Source organism: Trachemys scripta, chromosome 2, assembly GCF_013100865.1.
Source record: "Trachemys scripta elegans isolate TJP31775 chromosome 2, CAS_Tse_1.0, whole genome shotgun sequence".
Taxonomy (NCBI): Eukaryota; Metazoa; Chordata; order Testudines; family Emydidae; genus Trachemys; species Trachemys scripta.
In genome coordinates this window covers 60,050,178-60,066,817 of record NC_048299.1, presented here as the reverse complement: position 1 = coordinate 60,066,817, position 16,640 = coordinate 60,050,178, and the positions used below count along the sequence as shown (strand labels likewise).

The 16,640-nt window shown below is 40.1% G+C and overlaps 2 protein-coding genes across 9 annotated transcripts in view; one reads left to right on the top strand and one right to left on the bottom strand.

The window, feature by feature from the left end:
• CBX3 (chromobox 3) overlaps positions 1-328 on the bottom strand; it is a 15,278-nt gene extending 14,950 nt beyond the window's left edge. For 2 of the 3 annotated variants that reach the window (XM_034760668.1, XM_034760671.1), the window contains exon 1: positions 13-322. The gene's annotated coding sequence lies outside the window, so the exon portion shown is untranslated. Of the gene's footprint in view, positions 1-12 lie in introns of all 3 variants that reach the window. The other variant, XM_034760664.1, reaches the window with a different exon arrangement.
• The window catches only part of HNRNPA2B1 (heterogeneous nuclear ribonucleoprotein A2/B1), a 17,217-nt gene extending 577 nt beyond the window's left edge, over positions 1-16,640 (top strand). The window contains exons 1-13 of one of the 6 annotated variants that reach the window (XR_004644456.1): positions 1,123-1,271; positions 7,293-7,403; positions 8,575-8,721; positions 9,698-9,908; positions 10,272-10,373; positions 10,452-10,532; positions 11,524-11,586; positions 12,577-12,696; positions 12,993-13,115; positions 14,285-14,367; positions 15,196-15,448; positions 15,683-15,813; positions 16,583-16,640. Coding sequence is in view for 4 of the 6 variants with exons in the window: in XM_034760660.1 (XP_034616551.1) it covers positions 1,197-1,271; positions 7,293-7,403; positions 8,575-8,721; positions 9,698-9,908; positions 10,272-10,373; positions 10,452-10,532; positions 11,524-11,586; positions 12,577-12,696; positions 12,993-13,115; positions 14,285-14,346 (1,095 nt within the window). In the remaining 2 variants the exon portion in view is untranslated. Of the gene's footprint in view, positions 1-1,122; positions 1,272-7,292; positions 7,404-8,574; positions 8,722-9,697; positions 9,909-10,271; positions 10,374-10,451; positions 10,533-11,523; positions 11,587-12,576; positions 12,697-12,992; positions 13,116-14,284; positions 14,368-14,520; positions 15,136-15,195; positions 15,626-15,682; positions 15,814-16,582 lie in introns of those variants that run through there. The other 5 variants (XR_004644457.1, XM_034760660.1, XM_034760659.1 and 2 more) reach the window with 5 other exon arrangements.

Below are 16,640 nucleotides of genomic sequence, written 5' to 3'. Positions count from 1 at the left end.
GGCAGCACTCACCCTTTGTTGCGGGGCCGCTGTGCGCGGAGCTGGCTACCGGGGGGTCTGCCCTTCTCGCTCGATCTTGGGCCCGGCTGGCGGCGTCTCGGTGCTGGCGCCAAAATTCGGCCACTTATCACTTCCTCCCTGGCGGCCCAAGGCAAAGGGACCAGCCCGCCAACAAAGGAGATCTCGGGGGCGCGCACTCACCGCGCTCCGGGTTTGCCCCACTGGTCCCTGCCTGCACCACAGGTGGGGAAAAGGGGGCCTTTGGCTAATTATATCTCTTTTGCTGCGAGGAGCAGTCTCCGGGCAGCTTCGGCAATTTCCGGAAAAAACCCGAAGCGGGAGCAGAGTCCGAGCCGAGCAGCTTCGGCTCGGCTCGGACACGAGAGGCTTTCCGGCTTTTTTTGCCGGAAATTGCCGAAGAGGCCATTTTAGGGGATGATTCCTGTTTCGGCTCTTTCCGGAAACTGTCGAAGTGAATCGAATCACAGTCCGTGCCAGTTCGTTTTTTCCCGGGCAGTGCCGAAGTGGAGTAAGTCCACGACGACGCCTGTTTCGGCTCTTTCCGGAGAGAGCCATTGCTAAAGGAGTTGCTGAATTTTTACGACGCTATTGAAACATAAAGAAGCGTTCCGCAGAACTGTGGGCCGTCTCGGGGGGTGTTTAATTCCACTCGCGATCAAAACAGCCGAATACAGTTATGAGTGGGAAGGGGAGCGAGGGATAGACCACTGCGTGGCGATGCATTTAAAAATACGTAACAGTTAAGGCAGCCATTACTAGAAAGGTTGAGTCCTATTCTCGAACAGGGTTACGTAGACCACGCAAATAGTGCAAATTTGTCTTGTACAGCTGCGAAAGGTGCGTTTTGGTTTGCAGTAGTTAGTATATTTACGTAATGAAAGACGTATTCGTAAAACTGTACGCTTTTAGCGCAGGTCTAGTAGTTGGAACTTTCCCGTTAGTTGATGCGCATGGTGGCGCAGTGGGCGAGACTTGGTGGTTTTCCGTAGCAGAGACGTTAGAGGGGAGGAAGGTTCTGGAAACGCCGGCGGCCGTTGGGCTGGTGCGCAGCACAGGGAGGCGGGGGTACACGCTGCGGCAACAGCGCAAGCGGAGGCGAGTCCTAGAGCCGCCTGACAGACCGTTTAACCGAGCTCCCGTTACGCTAGCGAGCCGCGTGCGCCCTAGGGGTGACCATGGAGGGCAGTAAGCGAACCGGGTCTCTCTCCGGCCCTGCGAAACGCCGGGATCAGGCCGGGGAGGCACAGATGGTAATGGCGGTAACGAGGGGGAGGGGTAAAATGGCAGCGGGACGAGGGGGCAGGGTGAATGGTCCCGGGCCTGGGAAGGGAGGCGGCCGGGCCCTGCGGCAGGGAACCTCCGCCATGAAACGCCTGAGAGGAGTGGCGGGTAGGGAGAGGCGCAGCATCTCTCCGTGGCGGGAGGGGTGGGGGGTGTCTGGGAGCAGGTGGGTTGGCTGAGAAGGGCGGTAGCTAGTTCTGTTCCGGCCCGAGGGAGAGAGGCTGGGGTAGCCGGGGCCCTCTTCCCGAGGGCGGGGGGCTGGTGGAGCGGCCGTAGCCGACCCTTAGCGGCCGGCCAGAGAAGATTTTCCCCTCCTCCGCGGCATCGCTCTGCCCAGAGTGGGCGCGCGCTCCAACGCAGCAACCATTTTCCTGCTCTGGCCCCTCGCGGCGGCCCCAGTCTCCCGGCACCGCCACATGGCGGGCGCGGCGCTTGATGCGCTCAGGCCTTTGCGGCGCCAGTCCTGCTGCCGCGTTGGGTGGGGACGCTGAGGCGGACTCGTGGAGTCAATAGGACTAGCTCCTTTTGAGTAGAGGCTGCGCAGTGTTGGGGGACCGGGGAATCTGCCTCCCCCCCCCATCCCTTAGGGGCCTCATCCCTCGGCGCTCCTTTTTTTGGCGGGCACGCAGTTCTCGGATGCTGATCTGAAGCTCCCGCTCGTCTCTCTCTGGCCGCCATGTTTGTTGATTATGATCTTAACCTGCTCGAGTTTGCAACAGTTTAGAGCCATTCGTTCCCTGCCTCTGTAGGTGGTGTTCTATAAAACACATTCCTTGTGATTGAACGCTGTCCTCTCAAAAAGAGGTTCCACATTTCCCCACCCTTTGGAGATTCGCTCATGTCGTGGGACATAATATCTCTTAGAATAGGCAGACTCCTAGTGACTCATAAAAATCTTACCCGTCGTCTGAGTGCGGGGAAGATGCATTATGGGAAGATCTAAAGACCGGTTATACCCTATTCTTTTATTTATAATTTTGTACAAAAATGAGTTTTCACCAAGATTATAATAGAACGTAGGAAAACCATCAGATGGTTTGTGTCATATGTATTTTATACCAATTAATGTTAACTCTGGAATTAATTGATGGTATTTCATTTTACCTGAAGGGTTTCTTTTAAGTTGCCATATGAGACACTTAGGCCTTGCTTTTCACTACAAACATTAGATCAGTGTAGCTATGCTGACAGAGCTCCCTAGTGGAAAGTGGTGTTTGTCAGCAGAGTAATCTGTGTGCCCTTCCCCCTTCACTCCCTAGAAGTCTCAAAACTCAGAGTCCATGTGCCATCCAAGGCAGAGCATGGCATGGGGTTACGTACTTGAGCAAGTCAGTACTGTACTTTGGGACATGCTATTTTTGATGTACCACATGGTAATTAAAAGTTGAGACTCCAATGGCAAACTTCAGAATATTATTTCTTTAGCTAATCCTTAACTGAAGTGTGTGGTCACAGTATGAAAACTTTAGCACTGAAACTTACTTTATTTTAGGTCACAGCATGCTGCTCCACCCTCTCCCCCACCCCCCTGAAACAGTTCTTTGCATATAATGTTCTCAAACTTTTAGTGCAAACATCAATTTAACAGGGGGACTAGGCTGTTTACTGGGCTACCCCTTTTTCCTTCCTGGTCATGCTGGCTGCCTCTTGTCTCAGTAGCATTTTGCTTGTGTTGTGAAAATATTACACAATTACATACATTTTTAGCTGTCTTGCAAGAAACTAGTTACCAAGTGTTCTGCAGATCACCAGAAGTTTCATATCATAGAGTCTAGGTAGACCAGGTGGGGAGGTACTGTGTTTTATTGGACCAACTTCCATTGTCTTGTCTCTCTAATATCCTAGGACCAAAATGGCTACAACAATGCTGCTTATTATAGTAATAATTATTTACAGGGCTTGAAATACTTTCTGAAGATCATCTGTTGCCAGTATATGTAATTTAAAAATACCTGCTTTGGTACTCTGCTTGCATGCCAAATGATAGCGATTTGATGTAAGTTTCATTAGCAGTCCATTTCTGCCAAACACTGACTCTGCTTTCCCCCACTCCAGTTAAGAGTTTGAGGTGAGAGTGTGCTTTGTGAAAAATAAAATGTTTATGCAAATATCTCATATCATCATGCAGTGGCCCAAATATTCCCATTGACTAATGGTAGATTCAGGTCCTTTATCTTCCCATTCCTTCTCTTTCATTTGTTAGCAGCTTGAAGAATATTGTGTTTTTAAAAAAAAAAAAATCGGGATTTTTGGGGTCTGTATATGGGTTAGTACTGACTCAGCTTTTGATAAGACTCTCTGGGTAGGTCTACACTTACCTCCGGGTCCGGCAGTAAGCAATCGATCTTCTGGGATCGATTTATCGTGTCTTGTCTAGACGCGATAAATCAATCCCAGATCGATCCCAGGAGTGGTCCACGCCGGTACTTCAGTTCGGTGAGAGGAGTACGTGGCATCGACGGGGGAGTCTGCCTGCTGCGTCTGGACCCGCGGTAAGTTCGAACTAAGGTACGCAAATTCAGGTACGTTAATAACGTAGCTGAATTCGAAGTACCTTAGTTCGAAGTGGGGGGTTAGTGTGGACCAGGCCTCTGTGTGCCTGCTGCTTTCTTCAGGCTTTGCAGATTGTTTTGCAGCAGTGTAGTAAAGTAACTAGAATGATAAAATTGAATAGTAAAACTTTTTACATCATTGGTGCAAACCTACCTACTGACTACAGAGCCTGAGAGAGGCAGCAGGATATGCAGGTATATCAAAAGCAGATTCGGTATTCTTTCTCCAATAATTTCTTTCAGCTATTGGGGCACACTATGGAAGTCCTTAGGCAAGATCAAGAAGCATTTATTGGTCAATGAGAAAATTCAACTGGAAAATAAATTGAAGGGGATACTGCTTTTAAAACTATTTAAAAAAGAAAATCTTGTGTAATGCCTGAAGTATTTTTTCAAATGCTCAATGTTAGTTTTTGATTATCTGTTAGACTACCTCTTCTTTCTCTCAACATGAATAGTGAAACAGATTAGCCAGATACACTTTTGTTAATAGTCTGGTTCTGGTCAGTATTATTAGGTTCTTGTACCCTAGTCCAATGCTCCAGTGTTGGCGGTATAAAATATGCAGGAATTTTTTTGAAGTTATTTCCATTAAAATAAACCAAAAATTGAAGTGTGTGTGTGTGTGTGTGTGTGTGAGAAACCTCAGTTTTTACAAATTCTGTATTGGAGCAAATTTGACCAAGCCAATAAAAAAAAGAGAGAGAGAGACATGTTTTTGAAGACTTGAAAAGAAACCCATTAAAATTTATCGGTATTCCCAAAATTTATCATTAGTAAGTGTCTCTTCATCCCAAACATGATGATTCTAAAGGAAAAAGGATCTAGCCTTTCAAAATTACTTACCCAAGTGAGTGGGTAAGCAGAATTTTGCGAGGGAATAATTAGGTATCCACTATCTGGGCAAAAAAATGCAACAAGGCATTCATTCCATCTTTTTGATGGTGTAAACTGCTCTGGAAACTTTTATTGATCTTGAAATTTCTAATAGCTTCTTCCTTTCCAAGGTAGTGATTCTTTTCCAGTTTCATAATAAACTCTTAAGCTGTTAATTGAGTTCTTCATAACTTTGGCTATTATGTATTTATGTATTATGGTAGCATTTTAACACCTCAGTCAGGATCATGGTACCATCATGCTAGACATAGTACACACAGTGAATATTGTCCCTGATTCAATAAACTTCAGCTCTTGGCCATTTTAAGATAAATTGCTTTTATTCCTCCTCTTTATATATTGCTGCTTCAGTATCATAAAATATTTAATATACTATATACCAGGGATGGCCAAACTTACGTACCCTCCAAGCCACATACTATAATTTTCAGAAGTTCGAGAGCCAGGGGCACCTGCCTGAACCCCACTCCTACTGAAGCCCTGAGCCTCAGCATGTGTTTCCTGCAGGGCTGAAGCCCTAGTCTGGTAGGTGGAGGATGGGCAGGGCTGAGCAAGCTGCCCTTAGTGCAAAAGAGCCTGCATGCAGCTTGCAACCCTTGGTTTGGCCACCCCTGGTACATACCTTAGTTTTCTGATGGCCTTAATCACCTGACTAGCAAAAGATAAATTTGCCTTTCTAAAGGCTAGATATTTATTTTACCTGCTTTCCAATAGTTTAGTTTTTTTAAAAGTATATTGTATGACCGCTTACTGCTGCTTAGAACTGCAAAACATAAAATCTGTTTGCCTTCACATAATTTCCCTAGAAAACAGCCCTCATATCTTACTCGAAAATAGCCACACTTCAGATAAAATGAGGAAAGAAATGGTAAGCTGCTTCCCAGTTGGGGCCTGATCCTACTCGTATTGAAGTCAATGGCAAAACTCCCATAGCTCCTTAATGTGCACCTCATGAGAGCTTTAATTCTCCACATGTGAATGAATTGATGAAATATTTATTTAATAGCTTAAGGTTTTTGGTGTATGAGCCTATACATTTTTATTTTATTAAAAAAGAAGCACTCCCACTCCCCTTTTTTGTGTGCTTCATATAGAAGCTTGTTTCTCCTTTTCTGGTTTGTATTGGTGAACATCAATTTGAGCACAAACACTTTATTTTATATTTAAAACTAAAATAGCCTGCGTTTTGGAATGAACAACATAAATTGGTATCTTCTGATCTAGCAGAGTAACTCTTCATTTAAAGTCATCCAGGTTACGTTGCTGATCATTTAGGGAACATGCTCCTTTTAAAGTTGTGCAGTGCTCCCCTCTAACGTCCTTTGGCAGCTGCCTGCTTTGTCCACTGCTTAGGGAAGAGCAGCCTGTTGCAACTAGCTAGTGGGGGCTTGGAACCAGGGTGGACCGGCAGTCCCCTATCAGCTCCCCTAGGTTCCATGTGCAGCAGCTGCCCAGCAGGCTATCAATTGCCACCAGTTCAGCTGTCCCTCCCCCCATTGCCATGTGCTGCTCCTGTCCTCCGCCTTGGAGCTTCTCCCCAAGACTCCTGCTTGCTGTGCATGAGGGAGGGGAGGAAGAGAGGGGCTAATGTCAGTGTCTCCCCCTGCTCCTGCACCCTGCTTACCCCATCTTCATAGAGTAGGGAGGACACACAACAGGGCTCAGGAGGGAGAGAGCTTGCTGGCAGCAGCTGTGGTCTCAGCAAGCTGATCTAATTCACAAGGCAGTGTACTTAAGAGTAGGGTCAGCATACTTAAAGGACGGACACCCCCCCCCCCCCCCCCCCGTGTGTGTGTGAATCTGTCTGTGATGCTGTCTCCCCTCCCTCCATTCCTGCTGCCTTGTAGAATGTGAGAGTTAACCCTTGAGGGCTCAGCCAATTGCTAGTTCATCGTTTAGCAGTAAGGCATTCCCTGGGAAATATCCCACCCCTGACTCCTCCACCTCAACCAAGCTTCACAATCATCACCGTGTACCAGTATTAAATTGTTTGTTTAAAACTTATTGTATGTGTGTATGTATGTGTATATATAATCTTTTCTCTGGTGGGGAAAAAAAAATTCCCTGGAACCTAAACCCCCTCATTTACATTAATTCTTATGGGGAAATTGGATTTGCTTAACATTGTTTCGCTTAAAGTTGCGTTTTTCAGGAACATAACTGTTAAGTGAGGAGTTACTGTAAAGAGAGCACAGCTCATCAATTATAATCTATGGGTTTTTTAAAGACTGTGCTATTGCAGGAAGGAAAACTTGATGGCGTTTCAGAGGGCACTTCTCCAGTTCTAAGTACTTAAAACCTAATTTTCATTTTTAATATATTTCTGAGGCGAAGGAAGGTAATTTAAAAAAACCTGTGAAATTGTCAAGCGCTACCTTTATAATATATGGGTCTGTACTGAATGGCAATAATACAACTTCAAATAATCATAATCTTTTGTTGAAAATGAATATTCATTGACATTTGTGAACATGTCTAATGTCAGACTGCAGTACTATGGGAGAATTGCAAATGACATTAATACTATATTCTCTAAATTAGAGAGAAAAGGAGCAGTTTCGCAAACTGTTCATTGGTGGCTTGAGCTTTGAAACAACAGAAGAAAGTTTGAGAAACTACTATGAGCAATGGGGGAAACTTACAGACTGTGTGGTAAGTTGCATGTGCTAATGTATGCTGATAATGTGGACTTTACAACTTTGTAAAAAATTGCTTGCCATTTTCTGAAGTATAAGAAGGCAAATGGAAGCATCTAGTTGATTCCTGTATGTGAAATCTTTAAAAAGCTTTATGTATAAATTGCAGTTGAAGTCAACAATTTCATGAACAATATGGATGATGGAGGGTAAAGCCAAGTTTTTCACTTCTGTAATGCAGAATTATACCATGCAAATACTTAATTTAATCAGTATGGGTAATTGGGTTCAAACACCTGCTTTTGCGTAGAAAGCAAAGAAAATCTAAATTAAAGATATGAAGACTTATGCTCACGGCCCATTACTTTTGGTTTTTATTTTGTTTTAAATTTCCCAGAAATCTGGTGATGTTCATTACAAAAATAAGCTTTGTGCACCAATTTTTACCCCCTAACTTCAGGTTTTTGGGTTAACTTTGCAGGATAGGAGGACGAGGAAAAAAAAGGAACAAATAGAGACACATACGAGTATTTAAAGTAAACGCAGGTTTAGTTTCCATTTGGAGCAGGTTGCCGGAGCCGGAAGGTTCTGGCTTTTTTTTTAAGGACTTGAAAAAACGCACGTGCACGCGCGCACATGCATGTGTTAATCTTCCACTACGTTGCCTTACTTTAACAGACAGCTTCACATTTACACGTAGGCCTGGTCTACATCTAAAAATTAGATGACTTAACTACTTCGCTTAGGGTATGTGAAATTTTGCACCCTGTGAAACATTGACCTAACCTCCACTGTAGATGAAGGTAGGTCAATGGAAGAATTCTTTCATCAGCCTAGCTACCCCTTTTCGGAGGGGTGTATTAACAACATAGATGGAAAAACCCTTTGGTTGATGTAGGAAGTATCTGCACTAAGGCACTGCTATAGTGGCATAGCTATAGCACCATAGCAGTGCCCCTGTAGAGTAGACCTACCCTTAGACTAAATTATTAGTAACACATCTCCCTAATGTAATGTATTGCATTTTCTTAACATAATCAGTATTTTCATGTACTTGAGTGGTCCAAAATTTAGGTGAAAATTGATTAAAAAACAAATAGAAAATTAAGGACCTTACTTATACTTAGCTGTAGCGGTAGTATGAAAACTTAATAGTGGAATAATAAAACTTCCTGACTTGTTTGCAGGTGATGAGGGATCCTGCAAGCAAACGATCGAGAGGATTTGGTTTTGTAACATTCTCCTCCATGGCCGAAGTTGATGCAGCCATGGCTGCAAGACCTCACTCAATTGATGGAAGGGTAGTTGAGCCAAAACGAGCAGTAGCCAGAGAGGTGAGCAAAGTACTGAAAAACAAAGAGGCTTTTTACGTTATGAAAGATTGTCTCTGATTTGGTGAGAAACTAGCTTATTCTTACCGATAGACATTTCAGTGCTTGCTTTTTCTTATAACGAAGAGGCTCTGGTTATGGGCACATGCCTTTTTCCTTTTCCTTTCTTCTTTATCTTACCATTTTTAGACGCTTTACAGCAGTACACATGCAGAGGTTGACTTCTGCCAGTTTGAATTTAGGACTTGATTGACAGAAACCATTTCAGCTTTTTAGGTTGAGTGACTACTCCGTTGGTGGGGCCGTAAATATCAAAAGTCCCTACCGTTTAATCCCTACTGTTTTGGATATTCTAGTCAAAGAAGCAGCATTTGGGGAGCTGTTCTTTTTGGGACTGGAGATCAAGGATGAGATTCTGGCACCATTGAAGACAATGGGAGTTTTTTGCTAGTGACTTCAGTGGGGCCAGGATTTCACCTAAAGTTATCTGGCATTTAAAAGATTAAATGAAGTTGTCTGGAATTTGAATACAGTTGGTTAAAATGAAAAGGACCCAGTCAGTTCATAGATCACAGTTCTGCCTGAAAATTTGTTACTTACTATTCTTTCAAGTAAATGTGAGATTTCTCCTAATATTTCAGTTTTATCTATCTATATATAACTTTGTACTTTTGATTACACTTCATGTATAATCATTTTCATTCTTTCTGCAGCATAGTCTGTTCCCCTCTTGCTTGTTTAGAGCTTTTCACATAGCAACCAGAGGTAGTTGCTTTAAAAAATAGCAAAATGATTGTAAAATTTAAAAAAGGCACAGGCATTCCAGATAATATGGTTTACTTGAAAACACTGTAAATTCACTTCTTAAAATTGATTAGATTTCAAGTTAACTGTCTTTAAGATCATGATAGAGTCCATATGCAAAACTCTGTCTTCCACTACCTTAGTAGTTTTGAAAAAAATATTTAATTCTTTCAAGGAATCTGGAAAACCTGGTGCTCATGTTACTGTGAAAAAGCTGTTTGTTGGTGGAATTAAGGAAGATACTGAGGAACACCATCTTCGAGACTACTTTGAGGAATATGGGAAAATTGACACTATTGAAATAATTACAGATAGACAATCTGGTAAAAAGAGAGGTTTTGGCTTTGTTACGTTTGATGACCATGATCCTGTGGATAAAATTGTATGTAAGTAAACTTCATTCCACAATTTCATCTTCCAATATTGCTACTTTAAGGACCTGATATAGATAACACTTAAGCATGTGAGTAAGTTTTTAAATTTAATTGGATTACTTACATGCATAAATGTTTGTAGGAACAAGGCCTTAGTTTTTTGAATCTTCCATTAATAAATTTGATGGAGCATGCAATAATACTACCTGAAATTATCCTGTCATCTTTATAATTTAGACTTCTGGATTATTGGAATTGGTATTGCAAAAATGTGAGGAGGAAAAATTATTTTCTTTGGCAATTTAGCCATTCCTGAGTTAAACTCTAGAAGCAACTTTTACTGCATGTAATTTCTTAAATTTTTATGATTTACAGTGCAGAAATACCACACCATCAATGGCCATAATGCAGAAGTAAGAAAAGCTTTATCTAGACAAGAAATGCAAGAAGTTCAAAGCTCTAGGAGTGGAAGAGGAGGTATTTGAGTTTCACTTTATGGTCTTAGGTTTAGTTTTCCTATAATACATACTTAACAGGAATCTAAAATCATCCTAGGTAACTTCGGCTTTGGGGATTCACGTGGAGGTGGTGGCAACTTTGGTCCAGGACCAGGAAGCAACTTCAGAGGTGGATCTGGTAAGGCTATCAGGTTTATCATGTGTTTTTTTTGGATTTCAATTTGCTGTGTAGGTTACTACCATCTACTGCAGTATTGGCAACAAAATCTTTTTAGAAAAGACTAATAACAAACCTCTTAATATGACAATACTAACCTTTCTGATTAGAAATAACAAAATGGAAACGAATCAGTATAAATGTATGAAGTCAGTGTGTTTGAGATGTTAGTTCACATAATATAAAGAAGCACTGTGACCTGGTCCATTTTAGAGACTGTATACAAAGTAATAGAACAGATTGCTAGAGTAAATTATTACAATTTTAGAGTGGGCTTTTAAGTATAAATAATTGTCAAGGTAGCAGCTTCCTGGTTGCCAATCTTCAGTTCAAGTCCAGAAATGCAACTCTTCTTTAAGAGAAGATGATTATTTAAGGTGATGGTTGTATGCCTTGTTTCTGACAGATGTGTATTTCTTGATTTAGGGTGCATATGTCTGAAGTTTTAAATTCAAATTATTCAAGTCCATTATACTTCTCATATATACCCCCTAGAAATGGCTGTGGGTTTTTTTTCTGGGGGGGGGGGGGGGCACTGAAAATAAGTAGGAGAAATACAAGTCCCCAAAGTGATTTTATTTATCCTTAGAGAAGGTTAGTCACAGTTTGAAAACTACTGTAACATTTTGAAATTTGTATATCAGATGAATACAGCAGTTTATAATGGTTGAAATTTCATGATCTGTGTTTAAGGTATTATGTTTCTCCTGCAAGAGTTGATCTCAAATATGGTATTTGTGACACCAGTTTTTGAAAGGGTCATACACACAGCATCTGCTTGTATTTTGTAGGTTTAAAAATAAACTGTTTTTTTTAAATAACTAAATTTGTCATCTCAATTTAAAAAATTTAAAGCATCTTTCTGTATTTTAAAAATTCCAGCTCACTATTAAGAGTAAACTTTTTTCTAGTTCCGTACAGATGAACTAAAACAAATACTTATTTCCAACAGATGGATATGGAAGTGGTCGTGGATTTGGTGATGGATACAATGGATATGGTGGAGGACCAGGAGGTTAGTGTAGACTAGTGGGTTTTTGTAACTTCTCATACTTTGAAAAGGTTCTGTATTTTCTGTTACTAATCATCTTAAGCAGTAGAGCCATATTGATCTGGTTCAAGAACAATAAATAACTGCTGACTAGTTTTAATCCTTGGTCTTTAACTGTGTGGTTTGCCATATGTCCCTCGTCTCCTGCCCCTGAAAACCTGATTTCTATCTGCAGATTTTCTCATTTTCTTTTTCAGCCCTATTTTTGGCTATCTCACTCCAGTGCTGATTATGCTACACCTAAAGACCTGCACTTGCTGATAAATGTATGCAAGCATAACCAGTCTGGTTGTTGCCCCTAAGGCCTTCTTGCATTCAAATCCATGTTTCTCATTTGGAAGTATATAATACTTTTGCCACACTACTCAAAGTAATTAGTTCATCCTGATGGCTCATGCTTATGTACAATTTCCTCCCCCATGCCTGAACCACACACTCAAAGCCTTCACCCTAGTAAAAAATCATGTCTTGCACTGAGTTTTCCTTTTTATACTAACGTTTTGTGTTCCGTTATGACTTTGTGCAGAAAGTCTGTCAAAAGAACTGGTAAAGAAAGTAACTTTTTAGAGACTCGAAAATGTAGTATTAATTGCAGCTCACTGTTGCTCAGCAGTGCTTTCCTAAACTAATCAGCTTTCTGAAGAATTCAGGATTTATGTAAAGAAAAACCTGTCTCTTTAGATCTAAATATCATGCATTGGTATTGTTTTTGTTTTAATCCTTAGGCAAAAACTGCAGTCAGACTAAACAGTTAAGGGGGAGTATATAGCTTTAAAAATTTCTATTTTTAGAAATCGCCCTTCAAAGCTTCCTGTTGGCCTTTTTTGTCCTTCAGTAGACTGATGCTGAAGAAAACTAAAATCTTAGTCTTAGCAGAACACTGTGTGATCTGAGGAATAGTACAACTGACATTTATAATGTAAAGTTACTATTTAAAGGCTTATTTTATAATAGGTGGCAATTTTGGAGGTAGTCCTGGTTATGGAGGAGGAAGAGGAGGATATGGTGGTGGAGGACCTGGATATGGCAACCAGGGTGGGGGCTACGGAGGTGGTTATGACAACTATGGAGGAGGTAATACATTTGCTTAAAACATTTAACTGAAAGTTTAGTTTTGGACTAGCCTGAGCAAGATTATTGACTTGAGAACATTTTACTTCATAAGTGTTGTCAAAACCAGTATGCCATTTTCTATGGTCAGTGAGGAAAAATAATTGACTTTAGTGAAAGACATTCCTCTTCTTATTACCTTTTTTTTTGTTTTTTTTTTTTTGTTTTGTTTTATTTGTTTTTTAGTCTTGATTTGTTAGGTTTGTAATAACACAGAGAAATAATTCTTACATTTAGCTCTTTTTGTGTCAATAATATAGGCAATTATGGAAGTGGAAACTACAATGATTTTGGAAACTATAACCAACAGCCCTCAAACTATGGTCCAATGAAGAGTGGAAATTTTGGTGGTAGCAGGAACATGGGGGGACCATATGGTGGAGGTATTGTATATGTCATGGGTTGAATTGGAACCAAATTTTTCAGTGGCCTTTGATCCTTTGTAGAGACCAGGGGACACGAACCAGTTAACCTGTGTAGAGAATTGCTGCATAGTCTTTTGTAAATCCCACTTGCCAGCAGAATTTTAGAGCTAGTAAACAATAGTGCAAAGAGTGGTAGTGGTTATCTGTGAGTGCGCCCAAAAGAAAAATAAATTATCAGCATTAAAACAGTATGATGATTTCAAACAGCAAGATCACTATTTGGTGTGAAGACAAGTTTTCTCAAAGCAGGAACAGTTAGGGGGTGTTTTTTGTGTTGTTTTTTAAATATGTATGTATGTTTACTAATAGTTTTGTTTACCAGATTGTACTTGGGTCAGGTATGAACTCTCAGTGGTCTGGTCAATCTAGAGTTTGTTTTGGGATACTAACTTCATGCCCATTAAGTCTGTTTGTTTGTAAAATATGATATATGATGTAATATCACTTCTTCCATGCCCCTTCCAAATTTTAGTGTTGGTAAATGTCATAGGGATATCAGTCAGACAATAATTAGTTTTGGCAATGTGTTTTTTTTTTTTTCCCCAAATAAGCCTCCTCCTTACATCCCTTAGCATTAGTCAGAGCAATGTGAACAAATTATTTACTATAGTAGTAATTACCACCAACTCACTACTCTCCGCTAAACTTTTTGTTCTTTCTCGCTCCCATATTAGGCTCATTATAATATTTCTGCCTTTTCTTTTTGGTCAGCAGCTTCTAAGCAGTAATGCTTTACATGTGCAAAGCACGCAAAGGGAAATTTACTTCAGACCAGTTTTCTTTAAGGTGTAGTGTGTGGGTAGACTGATGTACCCACATAATACATGTTGCAGAATCAGGCCCCAAGAGTGTGCGGCATGAATTTCCTTATTTGATTATGTTTAAACCATTGGAATTTCTCTTGCTGCAAGAATCTTGTTCTGTTTTCAAAATGTGATTATCAAGACAGTTCTTGGGGGATAATCTCTCATAGAGGACAATTACATGTTAGCTTTATAATCAAGGTGATGTGCACATTGTCCTCTTGAATTCAACTGAATATAATCTTCTTGTAAATATACAGTAAATGTGCCTGGGTTTCAAAAAATAAAGATGTAAATGTCGTCTATCCTGTTCCAAAAATGCAGGAAACTATGGTCCAGGAGGCAGTGGAGGAAGTGGTGGATATGGAGGGAGGAGCCGTTACTGAGCTTCTACAAACTTGCCATGGGTAAGTATCTTTATATGTGCTAAAATTGCAGTGTTTCTTGAGACTTAGCTGCAGGAGTAAAAGCTTTTTAGGATCATATTATCTTTCCTTTAAAAATTCATTAGATGGATAATTTCATAACCTATTTTTTACTCTTTACTTCTGTTGAAACAGGCTTCACTGTATAAATAGGAGAGGATGAGAGCCCAGAGGTAACAGAACAGCTTCAGGTTATCGAAATAACAATGTTAAGGAAACACTTACTCAGTCATGCATAAATATGCAGTGATATGGCAGAAGACACCAGAGCAGATGCAGAGAGCCATTTTGTGAATGGATTGGATTATTTAATAACATTACCTTACTGTGGAGGAAGGATTGTAAAAATGCCTTTGAGACAGTTTCTTAGCTTTTTAATTGTTGTTTCTTTCTAGTGGTCTTTGTAAGAGTGTAGAAGCATTCCTTTGATAATGTTAAATTTGTAAGTTTCAGGTGACATGTGAAACCTTTTTTAAGATTTTTCTCAAAGTTTTGAAAAACTATTAGCCAGGATCATGGTGTAATAAGACATAACGTTTTCCTTTTAAAAAATTTAAGTGCGTGTGTAGAGTTAAGAAGCTGTTGTACATTTGATTTAATAAAATAATTCTAAAGGAAATACTGTGTAATTATAGATTTTTTTTAAAAAAAATATTGTAAAATAAGGCAAGGAGTGGGTAGTATAAGGTCCCACAAATAATACAAAGCTGTTGTTGTACATGTAAAATTAAATGCTGGTCAGAAAAAGTATGTTGTCTGTAAATTATCAGGTTTAAAATATCTAGATAACTTAAGGGATATCTCTGCAAGGAGAAACACCTTTTTAGATCTTTTAGATGCTGCTTCTTCAATGGCAAGGAAAGGAAATATCCCCAGCGAGGTACTCTTCCAGGGACACAGGTCTAGTACAAGAGAACTCTTGAAAACGGCACTAAGTTCAGCCAGTCTTAAAAAGCTGCGCTGTATTTCTGCAAAGCTTTAACTACCGTAGTTTTATAAGGATGCCAACGAAGGCTGAGGGTGTAGAGCAAAATAGTTCTAAGCTTCAGTTAAACTTCTTTAGGTAAGATCTTATTTACTTTTCCTTTCTTAATGTTCCAAAAACAAGAAACTAATACTATGACAGTCTCTTTCAGTATAGTGGTTATCATATGTAGTTTAACATAGCAATGAATTGAGTTAACCATTACCAACTGAAGAGAATGTTGTGAATCCCATCTTTTTTTCTTGTATTAAATTTTGACATGTTTTTTTAAATTTCAGCTACTTAACATATTTTTTTCCTACTGGAATCTAGCTTTGATATGAGCCATCGACAAGCATAGACTGCTGCTACTGTACACTGCTACAGTTGAACAAATGAGACCTGCAAGTGTCCATTAGTAAAGTTTTGCAAGGGTTCCATACCTGGTGTTGGTAGTTAAAATGGTAGGTCACAAGTTAATTAAATTATAAAACTTTCTTTACACTTTGCAACCTTTTATTTTTCTTGGGATTTTGATGGTTACAAGTGCAGTGAAGATAGAGTAGCTGTACAATAGTGTTATGCTGTTGGAAGTGAAATGTACTGCATCTGTCTATTCTGGCTTCAGTATTTTATGTAGCACATTGCACCCTGAAGGATCCCAAGTAACTTTAGATTGTTTATATAATAGAGAATTTTCGTCACTACTGAAATGCATCTACCTCTAGTAAGGAATATGACATCCATTCTTCTTTAATGCTGCATAGTATTTCTTTAGGAGGACAAGTGAAAACTTCTTCAATTGTAACTACAGGTGGAATTTTAGATATATGTAGAATGTTATTACCTAAATTGGAATTTGGCTAGGATACTGAGGTTTCCACTGTCTCTTCTAGTTCTTACAGCTAATAAATCTTAGTGCCAGATTCTGTCACCCTTACACTCTTCTCATTGAAATCAGAAAGATTTTACATGATATCATGCTACTCAGCATGTGTAAATTGGTAGAATCTAGCCCTTAGTTTATTTTTTGTGTTGGTTTCCTTGCTTGAAACAGGCTGCACACCTAAAGAACAGGTATACAACTAATCAAAGGTGTATTCCTTTTGTGTTCTGCACACTAATGAATTGTTTATAATTTTTGAAACTGCTGAAGTTCTTCCATAGGTAATATGGATAGACATACATGATAAACCTCTTCAGATACACTTTATTTTTGTTTTCCTTTGGCAGGAAGGTGCCATGCTGCAGGTAACAAATGAAGAAGTGGTCAACCACAGACATGCTTCAA